This window comes from Nannobrachium achirus (assembly GCF_963921795.1).
Source record: "Nannobrachium achirus genome assembly, chromosome: 17".
NCBI classification, from domain to species: Eukaryota; Metazoa; Chordata; class Actinopteri; order Myctophiformes; family Myctophidae; genus Nannobrachium; species Nannobrachium achirus.
Genome location: NC_137824.1, coordinates 18,579,250 through 18,596,621, shown reverse-complemented (window position 1 = coordinate 18,596,621; position 17,372 = coordinate 18,579,250). Strand labels below are relative to the sequence as shown.

Below are 17,372 nucleotides of genomic sequence, written 5' to 3'. Positions count from 1 at the left end.
TGCCTCATTTGTTAAGAAGCTGTGTGTGTTTATGTGTGTGTGTGTGTGTGTGTGTGTGTGTGTGTGTGTGTGTGTGTGTGTGTGTGTGTGTGCCTGTGTGTGTGTGTGTGCTCGTGGCGGGGGCCCCCAGGGGCCGACAGGAGAAGCTAGTAGTAGCGGCGTCTCGGTTGACTGGAGATCAATGGCAGCAGTGTTGCTGCTGAGATGTTGGAGCGTTCATCTGGTTTTGTTTTTGTTTATTTAAGTGTCAGGTTAATCTGCTTTAGAAAAAGTCTGCAAGCGACCTGACCTCTTCCCAAAAGATACAATACTCCCCCCCCCCCCCCCCCCCCCCCTACCCTCCAACACACACGCACGCACGCACACACACGCACACAAACATGCACACGCAGGGTAGTATGAGTTACATTTACTCAGTTGTATTTACTTGAGTAACTTTTTGAACAAATTGTACTTGTAAGAGTAGCGTGCGAGGTATATTATGTATTTGTGAAGAGAAAAAGTTACTTTCGTTCCTTTGCATTAGGGCCAAATGTAAAGAAATAAAAGCACATTTTAGTCTGCGCGCACGCACGCACGCACACACACACACACACACACACACACACACACACACACACACACACACACTTTAATCAACACTATTTTAAGCATTTTGGAAAAAAAACTAGAAAACATTTGACATTTTCTGATTATTATAGTATTTTTACATACATCTTCTCTTCTGGGGGTCCCTGGCACACAAAAAAACGATAAGAGTCTGGGGCAACACACATATTAAATTGGGGGTCCTTGACTTGAAAATGTAATGTTTGATAACAAGTATTAACGACTGTTTGTCAAAAAGATTTGTCTGTCTGAAAGTCAGATAAAATGAAGCTTATTACGCGTATTTGTACGTTTGCCTTTCTCTGCTACTGGTGGGTAATTTGGCCCATGTTTGTGTCCTTTGCAGGGAATCACCTTTGAAGAGTTCAGGACCTTCTTCCAGTTCCTCAACAACCTGGAGGACTTCACCATCGCCATGCAGATGTACAACTTCGCCAACCGTTCCGTTGGTCAAGGTGAGTCGGATCACCCGAGTTCATCCAGTGTGCCGTAACTAGGGATGGGACGATATGAAAATGTCATATCACGATTATTGTGACAAAAGAAATCGCGATTTACGATAATTATCGCGATAATCAAAATCCATTATCCTGGGGTGGACGCGTTGTGAGCTTGTAGATCGGCTATTTTTTTGGAAAAGACATTTGATAGAGAGTGAAAAAAAAAACTATCAAGTATCTATATTATAAGTACCTTTTTACCCATTACAGAGGGTTTAAGTGGTACCTGATATGCAGCTCGACGGAGGACGGTATCACGATATCGTGTTTTTTATCACGATAAACGATAATATCGCGTATCGTCCCATCCCTAGCCGTAACTCTTATGGCTGCACTCAGGGTACCATTGTCCGTCCGTCTGTCCGCCCATGACGTTGGTCCCAAACAAGATATCAGAACATCTAATGCAGTGGTTCTCAACCTTTTCAGGCCGTGACTCCCAAAAATGTTCTTATTAGAACTGGGGACTCCCCCCACCCTGATAAGCAGGAGTTGAGGTATTAGTCTACATCTTGTTAAACTCGGTTCCACAGTACAAAATAGCGAAAATAGAAGACCTCGTCCTTCGGACTTGATTGATTGATTGATTGAAGTATTTATTCGAAGTTTGCATTGGGAAAGGTACAGTTTCATGACAGTACAGTTCACATGCACATGGAAGATATGATACATAACCTAAATATACAAAGAAATTACTGACATTTTTGACAATTTTATACTTTAAAAAGAACATTGATAGTGGAAATAGTCAAATAGTCAAGCAAGCAAATAGTCAATCGCGACACGTTGTGAGCTTGTAGATCTGCTATTTCCACAATCTTTTAAAATGTTTGAAAATATATGAGAATCTTTCAACATAGAAATGAAAATGACGATTATGACAAAATAATTGCGATTATGTCAAATAATTGCCACAGGCCTAGTCACAGCTCACAAAAAGCTTTTTTTCTTTCCCTCTCTTCCTCCCCTGGTCTCAGAGGAGTTCATGCGGGCGGTGTACGTGGCCACGGGGCTGCGGCTGAGCCGTCACGTGGTCAACACCGTGTTCAAGATCTTCGACGAGGACCACGACGGCCAGCTGGGCTACAAGGAGTTCATCGGCATCATGAAGGACCGGCTGCACCGCGCTGAGAGGGTGAGAGGCCTCTACCGGCCATGATGCCAGGGACATTTAAACACTGTTTATCTCATATTAAGTACTCAAATTTTTTTCTTAAAGATGGGGTGCCATGATTCCCCCCCCCCCTAAATCAAGATGATCAGGTATTATGATTATACTAGGAGGAAGATATTTTCCAAAAATGTGTACAGAAAGAGTTAAAATGTTGTTTTATGTGGCCACACCCACCAGTTCATTGAGTATGCCTGGTTGTCAGGTGGGTGGTGACCAAGCTGAAGTTAGCCACACTTCAGCTTGTTGGGTGTATGGTAAAAGGGGAGGAGGTGATTTTATGATGTCATTAATTCAGTGTTTTTCGATCAGGCCGTTCGACTCAGAGGCTTTCAGCTTTCAGGAAGAAACCAAAAATACACAGGAAAGGCAGATTTGCAGATACAAATGGAACCAAATAGGGTCTGTTTGGTTTTATATGGTTCCATTTGTATACTGTCAGAGTTACAGACGCATGGAATCCACTTTGGGAACCACTGGACTAGAGCATTGGTTCCCAAACTCTTTCAGTGGAGACCCAAAAGATAAATCTGGTGACTCGGGACCCAAAAAAATCCATTATGAATTAAGCACGTATTAAGCACAGTGAAACTAGCCGATCGACTATATCCACCATTTCTTAAGTTTGTTTTTATTTATGTATCGATACATTATCGATATATCGATAGTATACAATACTGAGATGTAATGGAGTAGAAGTATGAACCATCAAGAAATGAAAGTGCTCATGTAAAGAAAAAGTACCTTGAAATTGTACTTAAGTACAGTACTAGTAGCCTACTTTAATAAACGTGCTCGGTTACCTCACCTTACCCCGTGGTGTGTGTGTGTGCCTTGTTTCTGACATGACTGCTGTAGCAGTGATGTTTTATGAACTTATACCGCCACCTTGTGGGTCTACGGTAGAACAGCAGCCTTAGTGTGATGGACTCTTCTCCCTCTGCCTCCTTAACAGTATGTGTTTCTGTCTCTCTCTGGTTCTCTCTGCCTTTTACATGCACACACATGGACACACTCACACACACACACACACACACACACACACACACACACACACACACACACACACACACACACACACACACACACACACACACACACACACACTTTCACAGGGCCACCACATGGAGGAGAAGTTCACGTCTTTCAAGTCTTGTATGAAGAAGCAGCTTTCTGGCAAATAGATACGGATGGGTACGTTGCATTTGCATGGAACACACATCTAGACAGACCACCGTACAGTACCGGTAATACAAAGACTTAGACACATACAGTATAGTGTTGTTGTCAGGTGTGAGCCTAAATGTCAAAAACTGATTTTAGTTTTCAGTAAAAAAAAAAAAAAAAAAAACGTGTTCCATCAGATCCAATTTAGCTATTATTATTTAGTCACGTGCTCTTGTTAATACTTTTCCTTCGTTCAATATTTATAAAACCTGCAGGCCCACTGAACCACTTTCACTTTAAAAAAAAAAGAAAAGAAGAAAACTATAATCTAGATTCTATAAGCAATCTATAAGCAGTTATTTTTCCTGCGGAGGTACACATAATGCTAGTCTCTCCTCAGACACTGGTTAACCCATTAAAACCACTATATCGATATGCAAACAGCAAAATATTGTATCGTTTGGTTTTGTATCATGTCGTTTTAGACAATGCAGTGCACTGCAATGCAATGCAGATAATAGGTATCAAATTGTTTTGCAATGCAAATAAACGATTGTATGGAAACTAAATACAGTATTTGTACCTTGTATTTAGAACAAGAGGGGTCTAATTAGTGTTCCATTCCATATAGCTACTCTTGGTCTATCAATAAATGTGTGTAATCCCTGAGTTCACGTCCATATGTGTTTTCCTATGTGTTGTAATATAATGTCCATGTATTTGCCAGAGAATCACTTTGTTTACTAAATTTTCCCCTTTAAAACTGCGCTATCGATACGTTTCACACACATTTAATTTCTTTGCTAAATAGTTACTATATCAATTTTAAATGATTGAATCGTATCGTATTGCCATGAATGAACCAACATCGTCCATGTATTCGTATCGTCAACCATGTACGGCAGGGGTCTTCAACAGGGGGTCCGCGACCCCTAGGGGGTCCGCGGAGGTACTGCAGGGGGTCCGCGAAATTATTGCTTAAAAAAAAAAAAAAAAGATTTCTTTTTTTTTTTTTTTTTTTTTTTTTCATTTTTCACATTTATGTTAAGAAATAAATCATGATTCTATCCATTTTGAATTGACATTGGTTCTCAGTTAATAAGTAGTATGTTTAGAAATGGTAGTGGTAGGCCTACGGCCCACCCTGCTCGCTGTAACTTGTACATGTTTAAAATAAAAAATATGTCGTAGCCCCGACCCCCCCCCCCCCACCCTACGAGGTGGTAGGGGGTCCCTGCTCCATCTCCCCATCAGTTTGGGGGTCCCCGGCCTGAAAACGTTGAAGACCCCTGATGTACGGTATCTTGATGCGTATCGCATCGCTGTTAAAATGTATCGTTACACCCCTAGTAGACACTGTCTTCTGTATGTCTACTGTACTGTATGTGAGTGGTTCTCAACTTGTGGGTCGGGACCCCCAGGGGGTCGCCAAATTATTTTGGGGGGTGATTAACTTAATCTGCAACATTGTTTTCTCGCTCAACAGCAAACAAGTGTATAGAGGGTATCTGCACATCTCTAAAGTGACAATTTAAGGACTTTTTAATACCTCTGAATTTCTGAAATGACAAATTAAACATTGGCCAAACTGTCATATATTAGAGGCAGAAATTGTGAAAATAGCCGATCTACATGCTCATGAGCATGTAGACAGCTATTTTCACAATAGAACTGTGTTATACTAAATGTAATGCCTCAACTCTTAGTGCTCGTCAAGGTGGGCGGTCCCCATTTAAAATATGATTACTTTGGGGGTCGCGGCCTGAAAAGGTTGAGAACCACTGGTCCAGTATGTTACAGACTCTGTGTAGGACTGTTAGACTGTGGAGGAGTAGTCTAGTGGTTGTGAGAGAGCACAGGCGCAGAAGTGTGACAGCGCACGGTGACGGTGACACGCCCTGCCCGGCTGCCTCCACAGCATTGAATTACACTGTAATATTAACGACCAATCAGGTGCCACCAGACACCAGCGTCAGTCTGCGTACAGTTGATAAGAGCAGTGGAGCTTTAAGCTTTGTGGTTCACTCTGTAACGCTGAGCTTAAACGCGCCAGGAGCTGAACGTGTGAATGAGGTTTATCTGTTATGCTCAAAGTTTTTAATGTCAAGGAATTATTACGTATTTGACCGCGGCCGCTCATCTTAAAATATTTTGTTCCAGGGCCCCCCCGGAATCAAAGATTTTAGTTAAAAATGTTTGCTTTAAAATAGTATACATTCAAAGATTTGCACAAATGTTCACATTTAAAAAATCAAACCTCGGTTCGAAGTGAAGCGGTGAATCTTAGTATAGAATTGTCTGGAGAGCCGGTATGACAGCCGGTATAATAGGTTTTAAAAAAATATACAAAAAGTCCTGCTTGCTGGTCTCTTAGTTGTTTGTCAACTGCATCCCTCTATAATTATTTCAGTTTCTGTTATCTTTGTGGCCTACTAAATTTTTCAACTTCTGCTAGATTTTCAATGTATTTACTCTTGTCTGCCTTAATGCTCCTTTTTACCATTCTGTTAGCATCTGTATATTCTTATTGTGCCTTTGCTTTTGCTCTTATGCGGCTATTTGTCATTGCTGCAATAGGTGAGACCTATTGCATGTACAAGACAGATAAAACCTGAAGGCCAAATTATCATGTGAAGCTTGACCAATCCTCAAAGTATCCATTCATCTGACCGGGAGGGACACCGCACACATATTCTGGACGTACAGGACAGATAAAGCCTATTCATTCTGAACTGAAATGACCAAAAGGGGAAAAGGGCCTTTCTGTGTGGAGTTTGCATGTTCTCCCCGTGTCTCCTAGGGTAGATACCCTCACAAAAACATGGTCCTGGTCTCTATACTGCCTCCCCATGGCCAGCCGGGGCGCCTGATGGACAGGAAAGGAACTGGTTGGAATAACGTGTTCCTTCCACGCGCTACGTCCAACCGGGGAGACTCCCCCCTGTCAGGTGAAAAGAAGCAATTTGGACTCCTCATGCATAGAAGGAAGCATGAGATCAGTCCGTTGCTCTCCCCAGGTTGGCAGAGGGAGTGTAGTGCCCAGGATAACATTAGATAATTGACACCGGGTTAACAATGGGTTACAAAAAGATTATAAAACTTTTAAGAGTAAGAAATATATAATAACCAGTACATTGCTGCAGCCTGACATACTGTGCATACATCCAGGGGTGTCGCACCAAATTCTGGGCCCTGGGTACAAGGATTCACTGCGGGGCCACTGTGCTTTAACTATTGAAAAATAGCAGATATACAAGCTCACAACGCGGCGCCGAGTGCCGCACTGCGAGCTTGTAGATCAGCTATTTTTGAAAAATCATGAAAATCCTTCTGAGGTTTTTTGAAAAACCTATGTTTCTATGTCAGTGGAGCTCAAACCTTTTCATTTGAAGGACCCCCAAAATGGTATGTATTTCTCCACGGAACCCCATCTCAAAATATTGAGTTCCAGGGACCCCCCAGAAGCAAAATTTGAGTTACAAATGTTCGCTTAAAAAGATTTGCACACATTTTCACGACTTTTCAAAAATAGCAGATCTACAAGCTTGCAGCGCGGCACCGTGTGCCGCGCTGTGAGCTTGTATATCTGCTATTTTTCAATAGCTAAAGTATAAAATAATTAAGGCCCCTCCACCACATTGGGCCCTAGTAACTCAGTCCCACTTTCCTACCCCTTGTGACGCCCCCGCATACATCATGTACAACTGAATTGATCCATTGTTATCGTTCACCAGGTGGATTGAAGAATCGTGGCTGCCCTTCTGTTCTCGCCGTACCACTGCAGAAAACTGCTCCGTCACCATGAAGAGGAACTAACAGGATTATGTATTGTTTTGGTGGCAGCAGCCAGGTGTCACCAGGAGGCCGGCATGCAGTCAGCCACACGCTGGCCTGCCTGGCACGGGCAGACTGTTGCAGTGCTGCACCCGCAACGCCACGTGACGCGTCTCCTTTCCTTCCACCGTCTCGCAAGTCTTAAGCCATTAAGACCCCAAAAAAATACCAAAAAAAAATTCTAACAGTTTTCTGAAAAACGTATGTTTCTATGTAAGTGGTGCGCAAACCTTTTAATGTCAAGGATCCCTAGAATTATATGTATTTGATCCCCATCTCAAAATATTTAATTCTAGTGGACCCTGAGAAAGAAAGATTTTAGTTACTTAGTTTAGTTAGTTACTAAAATATATATTCAAAGGTTTTCAAAAATAGCAGATCTACAAGCTCGCAGCGCAGCACTCGGTGCAAAAACAGGCTGTATAGTTTAAACCAGCGATTCACAACCTTGATCTGACCTGTATCGCGGCCCTCCCATCTGACCTTAACTCATCCACTGCTTATGACTAGTTTGACGAGTTATATTTATGTGTCCACTCTGCTTATGACGAGTATGACGAGTTTGAAAAAAAAAAACATTATTTTTGGACCCCATTAAATCTAGTAAACATGATTTCAATCGTGATTTTGCATGTTCTACCCCCATACAACCCCATCTTTCATACAGGGCAGCCATCTTTGTTTACATTACATGTAAAACATAATGGCTATTATCTCAAGAATGCCTGAACGGATTTCCAATCGGATTTTTTTGTTTGAAAGCTGTGAACAGCCTGCACAAACATGGTGCATCATATGTGCATGGGCGTGCATGATCTGTGCACTATAAATTACATGGAAGTCTATGGAGACTTCTGGCGGGGAGATCCCAAAGAAGGCCTATTCAAAATGGCAGTAGATTAGTTAACACGGCAGCCGATTGGTCAGATTGGTGGGCCACGTGTGTGCGCTTTGTTTTACTGGTCAATCGATTGGATTGTAGTCCAGCTTAGATCATTGGAGCTTACGTGGTATATTTTAAGTTCCTATTTATTATCGCTGTCAGAAAAACGTAGATCAGTCTAATCCGATGAATCAATTGTCCTTGTTGAGCTTTGCACTAGTATAGTATTGTCCAAATACAAACTGTTTATTGAGTTGTTTGCATAGATAGAATATATTGTATTTCCGAAGCAATTAAATGAATAAAATGATATCATTATTAGTGTAGTTTGTTTACAAACATAGCAGGGTCAGGGCGTTAATTACTTTTGTGTACCAGTGGCCGTCTTATACATTAACTAACCATATGAACACTATAGCGTACCTATTCTGGGGCAAACGTACTGTGAGAATAGCAAGTAGATTTGTCTATTTTTGTCAAATAAAATGTATTTGACAAAAGGGGGGCTACTATAGGGCCCTAGGGTACTCCAGTCTACAGGGCGGTTTCAAGTGGTCATACCGGTATGTATGCTCTGTTGTACAACAAAGTATGAATCAGGCCTTTATCCATTGACGTAAACAGGCTGGGTGTTGCGCTCTCTCTCTCTCTCTGTATGTGTGTGTGTCTGTGTGTCTGTGGGTGTGTAGTGTTCAGTGTGATTCTGTCTCTGTGCAGTGTGTATTGGGTGTGTATTGTTGTGTGTAATCTCTGTGCAGTGTGCACATTGCTAACATATTTTCTCCTCCTCTCTCCTGCTCGGCTCTCCTCCTTCTCCTCCTCATGCAGATCAGCTTACAAGAAACCCCCTTCTCTCCTTTATCTCTCTCTCTCTCTCTCTCCCTCCCTCCCTTTCTCTCCTTCATCTCTCACTCCTCTCTCTCCTTCATCTCTCTCTCCCTCTCTCCTTTCCACTTCTCTCTGTCTCTCTCTCTCCTTCGCCCTCTATCATTCTGTCTCTCCTTCCTTTCCTCTCCTCTCAGTATACAGTGTATTCTCAGAAAGCCCTCACAGAGACATAGCCAATGGGTCTTTTGAAGGGGTTCAGTCTACAGTGCTTTGGTTCCGTAACTACAGGCAGCTAAACAGCCTTTATATGATTATTATATTTTGTGGATGCTTTCAAGAAAATAATTCTAAAATACCCGAGTCATAAATGAAAATGCCACCCCCGAGGCATTGAGGTGACATTATAGTGTTTTTATTTACAAGGGCAATATATCTTCTCTCTGTCGGGGGGGAACCTCATATGTCCATAACTGTTACTTTTCTGGATTCAAATTCAAATGTATGAGTTATGCTGGTTTCTGACGGACAGCAACGATATACATGTTTTAATTTCTTCCATATCAGCGTATCAACACAGGAAAAAAAAGATTTTCAAATAAGTCTGATTAACCACTCAACCCTGTTTTGGATTATACTTTGCTGTACAACGGTGGCGTGCAAACATTGTGAAAATAGCCGACCTACAAGCTGTTGCTATTTTCCCCTCTATTTAATTATTTCTACACCGGTAATCATTCATTAACCTTAATTGAGGTATTGGTTTTAAATAACGGTGATACTGCCCCGCCCTGTCCTGTCCTGCCCTCATGCTCTGTGCATGTGGCGGGTAAAGGCTTACCTATGAGCTTTTGACCACGTATGAACCCTGCTGTCCGCATGTATCTGTTCTGCATCTAGCTTAAGGCAAGACCCACATTTAGAGAACATTTCTAACACAAATCTTTGCTTCTGGGGGTCCCTTGAACAAAATATTTTGAGATGGGGGGGGGGTCCTCGGCCAAATACATATCATTTTGGGGGTCCTTGACATGACAAAGTTTGAGAACCACTGATATAGAAACATACATATTTTTCAGGAAACTATTTTTAGAAGACATTTGTAGAATCGGCTTACATCAGTGGTTCTCAAACTTTTTCATGTCAAAGACCTGAATTTGGGACGTGCCTTAAGCTAGATGCAGAATAGATACACGCCTACTGTCCCTCTGGGGGCCAACATCTGGCAGGCTGACATCTGGCAGATTTGCAAGCTCACAACAGTCAGGACTCGTGACTCAATCAGCTGTTTTTTGGAAAAGAGATCAGATGTGATGCAAGAGTAGGGAAGGGCGTTGAGAGGACCTAGCACAGAGCCCTGGGGTTGACTATATGTTTGTGCTATAGGGTTCATGTGGTTGTGATGAAACTCACAATACAACTTATTATATTAATGTAATACCAACAGGCCTTGACTGTTACATTGTGTATCTGAACGATGAATAAATTAACATGGAAGTGTTGAAGAATCTGGCTAATTTCTCTCCCTATTAATAATGTGTCTCTCTCTCTCTCTCACACACACACACACACACACCCACGCACGCACGCACGCACGCACGCACGCACACACACACACACACACACACACACACACACACACACACACACACACACACACACACACACAGGTGCTGCTTGGTTCAACTGCAAACCACTTCCCTTAAGGCCATGTCACACCAATGCAACTACTTGCAACTGCCATTGCGGATAATGTTGATGCTTACCTGAGTTTCCTTTTAGTTGACCGTGTACCAGTGAACTGTACTGTCATGAAACTGTAGGCTACCTTTTCCTATGCAATCTTCTAATAAATACTTCAATCAATCAATCAAGAGTAGTTGCAAGTAGTTGTATGTTGCATGGAGTTGCATTGGTGTGGAGTCTGTGGACTGGCCTTTAGTAGTATGACATGGCATAGCATGACATGGAAACCAAATTTGGTTCCGTTTGGTTTGTACACTGAGTTACGGTCCATTTAGTTTAATTATACACTCTCTCAGACTGTCCATTTGGTTTCATAGATATCACTCTCTTGAGTTGCAAGGGTCCATTTGGTTTCATTTGCAGTCTCTCTTGAGTTACAGACCTGCAAGCTGGGTCCATTTGGTTCCTGCTGTAAATATCTGGAACCCACTCAAGGACCCTGGGTGGGTCCCCGAGCCCCACTTTGAGGACCAGCAGCATTAAGGTTTTATTGCAGCATCCCCAGGGGTGGCGGTGTACTGTCTGATGTCTGGATCCCATAGCCCCGGGGGACGGTCGCGCTGTGACTGGCTAATTAGCTGGTTCGGGCAACCACTTGCTATCGACAGCACACATCATTTTTACAGCAGCTGAACTACAGTTTTGATAACATAATAAATACCCCACGGTCATCAAAATACACTCTTTGAGGAGCCAATTATTTATTTGTGAACAGTGAGTAGCCTACACAAGACTATTGACAGAGAGAGAGCCTGTTTGTGGCTCTAACTATTTACACTCAATGGGGGGGACCCCCAGGGGCACTTCAGGGGGTGTCAAGGGGTCCCCAGCAAACTTGAGGAACAGTTTAAACGCTTATAACGCCCTGTTCTGTTGGAAAATATATAGCTAAAAGCTCACAACAACCATCATTGTAGACATTGACATGATCATCATCATGTCTGACAAAATCCACTCCAACGTTAACATCATAGGGGGAAAAAAATAAAGAATAAGAATAAAGAATAGAAAATATACCATTTATAGACTATATTTATACCATAGGCTGTATTATATGGAGGCTACAGTAGCCAACTATGTTTTAATTGTCTGTTATTTAATGTTGTCAGCCTATGAATTGAGAAAAAAGGGACCCCAAATTTTAAACAAGCCCAAAAGCTTTTGTGGTCTATCCTTTTACTTGACCTTGTAGACCTATCAGTGAACTGTACTGTCCTGTATCTTTACCATGGAAACTTGCTGATAAAGTATAACAATCAGTCAGAATTTTTTATTGGTTTATAGGCCTATCTACGTTTTCTTTTATTTGATAAATCGAGGGGCTTCTTGACACAAATTGAAATTGAATTGAATTAACAGCTCCCTGTAATCTAACATAACTTTTTTTCTCGAGAGCTATAAAAAAAGAAGGGAAAAAAAAGAAAATTGGGTCGCCCCTGACAACCCAAACTCCGCCAAGCCAATCGCAGCGCGGACAACACTCCCAGGCTATAGGATTCACAGACAGAGTGTAACATTATTTTTTTTGTGCAGCGCTCAAGCTCAGTGCGGTGCGGGGCGCAGGGGAACGCAGCGCGTCGCCGCCGATCTCCAAAAAAACACACAGGCTCCACAACAGAACAGAACAGGAGAGGAGAGGCGTCTGAACCAACCGGAGCAGATCTGAGAGTCTGGAAACGATGCTCTGATATTTATCACTGTGGTCTATAATATATTTAAAAACAAACTAGAAAATATTGTTCCTGACGAAACAATGTGGGCTACATAGCTATACTATTGATGAGAAGATGAGATGAGGTAGTAGTGTGTGTGTTATTATCATGGCACCGTCGGGACCGCGCAGCATCGCGCGCGGCTGTCAGAGAGTTCTGTACTGGATTCCCGTTGTGTTCATCTGCCTCATAGTGGCGTGGTCCTACTACGCCTATGTTCTCCAGCTCTGCGTGGGTAAGACACGCGCACATGCACACACACGCACGCACGCATGCGCACACACACATGGTTTAAAGTCTACTGTCTGTTGTTATATGTATTATGCTGCATGCCTTTAAACCAGGGTGATTTTTATCTATTGCACACAGGCGGTGTTGTGTTGTGTTGTGATGTCCTGGCTGAATGTAGGCTACTGTAGTATAGACAGTCTACTACACTGAGGCTCTCTGCGTTTTTTTGGGAGGGAGGGAGGGAGGGGGGGGGGGGGGGGGGGACGCAGACACATTGGCTGGCTGGGCTTTTTTTTAATGCTGTGTTGACAATGTCAGGCACATTACAATGAGAGAGAGAGAGAGAGACTGCATGTTTTAGGACATGTTGTGGAGTCATTCACAACTATTGCGGATTCATCATGTCTACTACAGTATTTGGTTTAATGTGCATGCACGCATGCGTGTGTTGCGTGTGTTGCGTGTGTGTGTGTGTGTGTGTGTGTGTATGTGTGTGTGTGTGTGTGTGTGTGTGTGTGTGTGATTTTAATTCCTGACACAGTGATAAAACCCATGCAGAATCTCCCAGATGCAAGGCTATAGTCCACTATCAAACTGTATAAATCACGGCATGGCGGCAGCCCTTGACATTTATTACTATCGTCACTCCAGATTTAAACAAAGTATATGATAGATTAATGTAGAGATCATAGGCTAATGGTTATTATCTGAATACATCATCCTCGTCTCACAGTAAATAACCAAAAAGAAGGGGGATTAGAAGTAGTAGATTAATTATGAACATTTTTGCGCAGGCCTAAATGGGTTAATGCTGATGTTTTGTTGACGGGTGCAGTGATACAATGCAGATGTTAGGTGGACAACAGGGGCGTCACAAGGGGTAGGAAAGTGGGACTGAGTTACCATGGCCCAAGGAGGAGGGGCCCTAGTAATTTTAGCTATTGAAAAATAGCAGATATACAAGCTCACAGCGCGGCACCGAGTGCCACGCTGCGAGCTTGTAGATCTGCTATTTTTTTGAAAAGTCGTGAAAATGTGTGCAAATCTTTGAATATGTTATTTTTTAAGCGAACATTTGTAACTCAAATTTTGCTTCCGGGGGGGGGGGGTCCCTGGAACTAAATATTTTGAGATGGGGGTCCGTGGCCAAATACATACCTTTTTGGGGGTCCTGCACATGAAAAGGTTTGAGCTCCACTGACATCGAAACATAGGTTTTTAAAAAAAAAACCTTAGAAATAGCAGATCTACAAGCTCGCAGCGCGGCACTCGGTGCCGCACTGTGAGCTTGTATATCTGCTATTTTTCAATAGTTAACATTCATGGGGGGCCCGCAGTGAATCCTTGTACCCAGGGCCCAGAATTTGGTGTGACGCCCCTGTGCACAGATATACACGGGAGCAGTGGATTGACCTGGATAACAAAGTAAAGGGTTTCTTTAGTTTCCAGAGAGTGTCTCAGAACAGCAGAGAACAGAGCAGAAGAGAGGAGAGCAGTCTGCTCCATTTGGCTGCATGCCAAGGACCACCAGCAATGAAACAACACTGAAATGGACCGGACAATGTTTGTTTATCGATAGATCGATTAGACTGACAGACAGACAGACAGACAGACAGACAGACAGACAGACAGACAGACAGAAGGTCTACATAGGATTTAAACCCAAGAAAGCACTATGGCTTGCTTACATTGGGGTCCTTTGTACTCAGTTCATTCATTGAGACATTAAATAACAGACAATACTATGCAAAACATATAACAGTCAGAAATCGCCGACAAAGTCAATAGACCCTATTCACGGCCCGCCCACGCACGCGCACTCGGCTAATTTCTCAGCAACTTCCTGGTGCTGACGTCAGCTTTGAAGGGTAAACTAACACAGAAATTGCTGGACTTAAAGCCAACAAATCAATATTTCGAACGGTAAAGTAAATTATAACGCGTTGTGCCTTTTACTATCTTGTGTTCTTGATCATGCTAGCCGTATTGTTTACTTTACTATTCGGAAATTGCGTTACATTTGCGATTTCTGTGTTAACTCTATGGGCTTTTAGTAGGGTTTCCCCTTCAACCGTGACGTCAGCACCAGGAAGTTGTGTAATGTGAATTCGGTCAATTACTTTGTTACAGTGGTTCCCAAAGTGGTGTCCGCGGACACCCCGGGGTCCTTGAGGCGGTTCCAGGGGGATCCCCGGCCAAATGAGGAACAACAGTTGAACCACGTGATGCATTGCATCGTGAGCTTGTAAATCTGCTATTTTAGCTAGTTTTGGCAGAGTTTGCCTATACAAGATCAGAGGTTTCTCTCTCCCCACCTACTGTATGGACAAAAGATATTCTCTTTCAAATCTTTTCAAATTAGCTTAATGCATATCAGTTTGGGGGTCCTTGACAAGACATGAACATGTTTGAGAATCACTGGTTTAACAGAATACACTCAGAAGTCAGAATATCAAACCTCTCATCTCCTTAGTTTCACTTTAGCAATGTTTTTATTTTTGAGTCTGTCTGTCTGTGTGTCTGTCTGTCTGTCTGTCCATAATATGCCTATACAGTAGTATGTGCATGGGAATGGCAGTATCAGCTGCAGCCACCGAGCGGCGCTGTTCAGCAGCCTGCGCCGCTCAGTCACACTGGGTGTGATGTTTTGTGAATGAACGTCTTATACTTTGTCATAATACAGTGTCACACAAAAATGGCAAAAATAGCCGATCGACAAGCTCAAAGCGCGTCGCTACGCGTTGTGAGCTTGTAGATCTGCTATTTTCACAATTTAAAAATAATAATAATTTTAAAGGAATGTTTCGGCATTGACTGGATTGTCGCAGAGATCACAGTGATGCATCAGCCACACTTTTATTCTATTTTCACCCCAGGGGGTCCCCGGCAAAATGTGTTAATACAGCGTCACAATCATTTTAACCGATTTATCCATTCATATGTTGGATATTCAAAAATAGCAGATCTACATCTTCTATTTATTTAAAGATTTAAAAAAATATTGAATATTCTTTAACGCAAATCTTCTCTTCTGGGGGTCCCTGGCACAAAACATTTTCAGTTGGGGGTCCGCGGTCAAATACATATCAATTTGGGAGTCCATGGCACAAAAAGGAACCGTTCAATGGAGTTCAAAGGACAGGTGGTGTCATCTTGTGAGGTTTTCGGCATTACTTTAAAATATGTGATGTCATGTTCTCTTGGGGACCCATATTTGGGATTTTATTTTAATACAAATTTTACTTCGTAAAAATAGCAGTTCTACCACTTTTTGTTTTCACATGTTCAGATACTGGATTCTGATTGGCTTAAAACAGTGGTAAATCAGTCAACAACCTTGAGTTGGCTCATGGACCCCGCCCAATGTTGTGTTGCAGTTGTAACATTTCCAAGGTCTTGCAAGTTACAACTGTGTTTTCTTTCATGTATGGTTAACCTGACTGCGCCAGATGGTGGCAGCAGTGCGTATGCCTGCATACCGCTCTGCTTTACCATCTGGATTCATTCCAACCAAACCGATTTAGGAGGCGGGCCATTTTTTCTTTAGCAGGTGATTGAATGGGGTCTGTCTATCACAGTCTGAGAGTGCCAACTCCAACCACTCATATCGGCTTGTCTGCATGACGTTACACCCGGAATCCGCCTACTGGGTTTCCACGTGGTCTGCACTCTTTTGGCTCAGAGCCGCTCAGAGCCCAGATGGTAAGGAAGGGCGGTACGCACTGCTGCCACCATCTGGCGGAGTCAGGTTAGTATATGGTAGAAGTGGTAGAAAAGAAATGTACCATTCGAGGGTTGTGGGTTGTTGGCTGATTCACCCTGTTTCAGTGGTAAATAAGCCAACAACCCACTCCCTCTCATGGTAAATGGCTTACATTTTGTAGATCGCGATGCGTTGTGAGCTTGTAGAGTGGCTATGTTCACACAAATTCCATCACTCCTCCCTCAGGCGACCTTGAGCCATGTGAGACACCGCCGAGCGAGCGGTAGCAAGCAAGTCGTCGTGTCGAGCGATGTGAGGGTCGCATGAGCCGAATCGGCACCGTCCGAGTTATGTCAGGATAGGGACAGAATAGTAAATCTTCATCCTCTCGACTTTTGGCACCTCTGCGCGGGTCCAAGTGAAGTGAACACGGTGCGCGACAGAGCAGTGTGCACGTGACATTACTGCCATGATTCTATTGGGTAGTATTACCCTTCAAAATCCACCCCCGCTTGAAAATCCACCCCTATCCACCCACCGGGGAGGGTGGTCAGATTTTGAAAGCTCCAACGACTCTGCCCTAGGAATCTGTGATCTGCATACAGACCCCTCTCGCAAAATGAGGAACAGTTTAAACACTTAGCGCGCTATTTTTATATTGTATGTGGATCAGCTACTTTTGAAAACAAAAAAATAAAATCAGGAAAATCTAGACCAATGTTCTCTTATGTGGGTCCCTGCCTGCTAGAAAACATTTGCAGCCATTAAGACCTGAGGCCTATTCTAAAAAAATCTTCTAAATCGGTTTTCTGATAAACCTGTTCTCAAACTTTTTAAAGGACCCCTAGAATTATATGTATTTGGCCGTGGACCCCCATCTCAAAATGTTTTGTTCCAGGGACCCCCCAAAAGCAAAGATTTGAGTTGTTCGCTTTAAAATTAAAATAAAATATACAGGCCTGCCCTATATTCAAAGATTTTAAAATGTTTG

At 42.8% G+C, this 17,372-nt stretch overlaps 2 protein-coding genes and 1 long non-coding RNA gene across 3 annotated transcripts in view; all 3 read left to right on the top strand.

Moving 5' to 3' along the window:
• The window catches only part of micu3b (mitochondrial calcium uptake family, member 3b), a gene marked incomplete at both ends in the record, with an annotated part of 37,273 nt that extends 33,809 nt beyond the window's left edge, over positions 1 to 3,464 (top strand). Inside the window, 3 exons of the mRNA XM_080746044.1 lie at positions 956 to 1,064; positions 2,087 to 2,244; positions 3,396 to 3,464. Of these exons, the coding sequence (XP_080602170.1) occupies positions 956 to 1,064; positions 2,087 to 2,244; positions 3,396 to 3,464 (336 nt within the window). The remainder of the gene's footprint in view (positions 1 to 955; positions 1,065 to 2,086; positions 2,245 to 3,395) is intronic.
• Positions 1 to 17,372, top strand: part of LOC308301613 — a 418,458-nt gene that overhangs the window by 204,342 nt on the left and 196,744 nt on the right. The window lies entirely within an intron of this gene.
• The window catches only part of zdhhc2 (zDHHC palmitoyltransferase 2), a gene marked incomplete at its 5' end in the record, with an annotated part of 28,856 nt that continues 24,039 nt past the window's right edge, over positions 12,556 to 17,372 (top strand). Inside the window, one exon of the mRNA XM_080745846.1 lies at positions 12,556 to 12,682. Within this exon, the coding sequence (XP_080601972.1) occupies positions 12,556 to 12,682 (127 nt within the window). The remainder of the gene's footprint in view (positions 12,683 to 17,372) is intronic.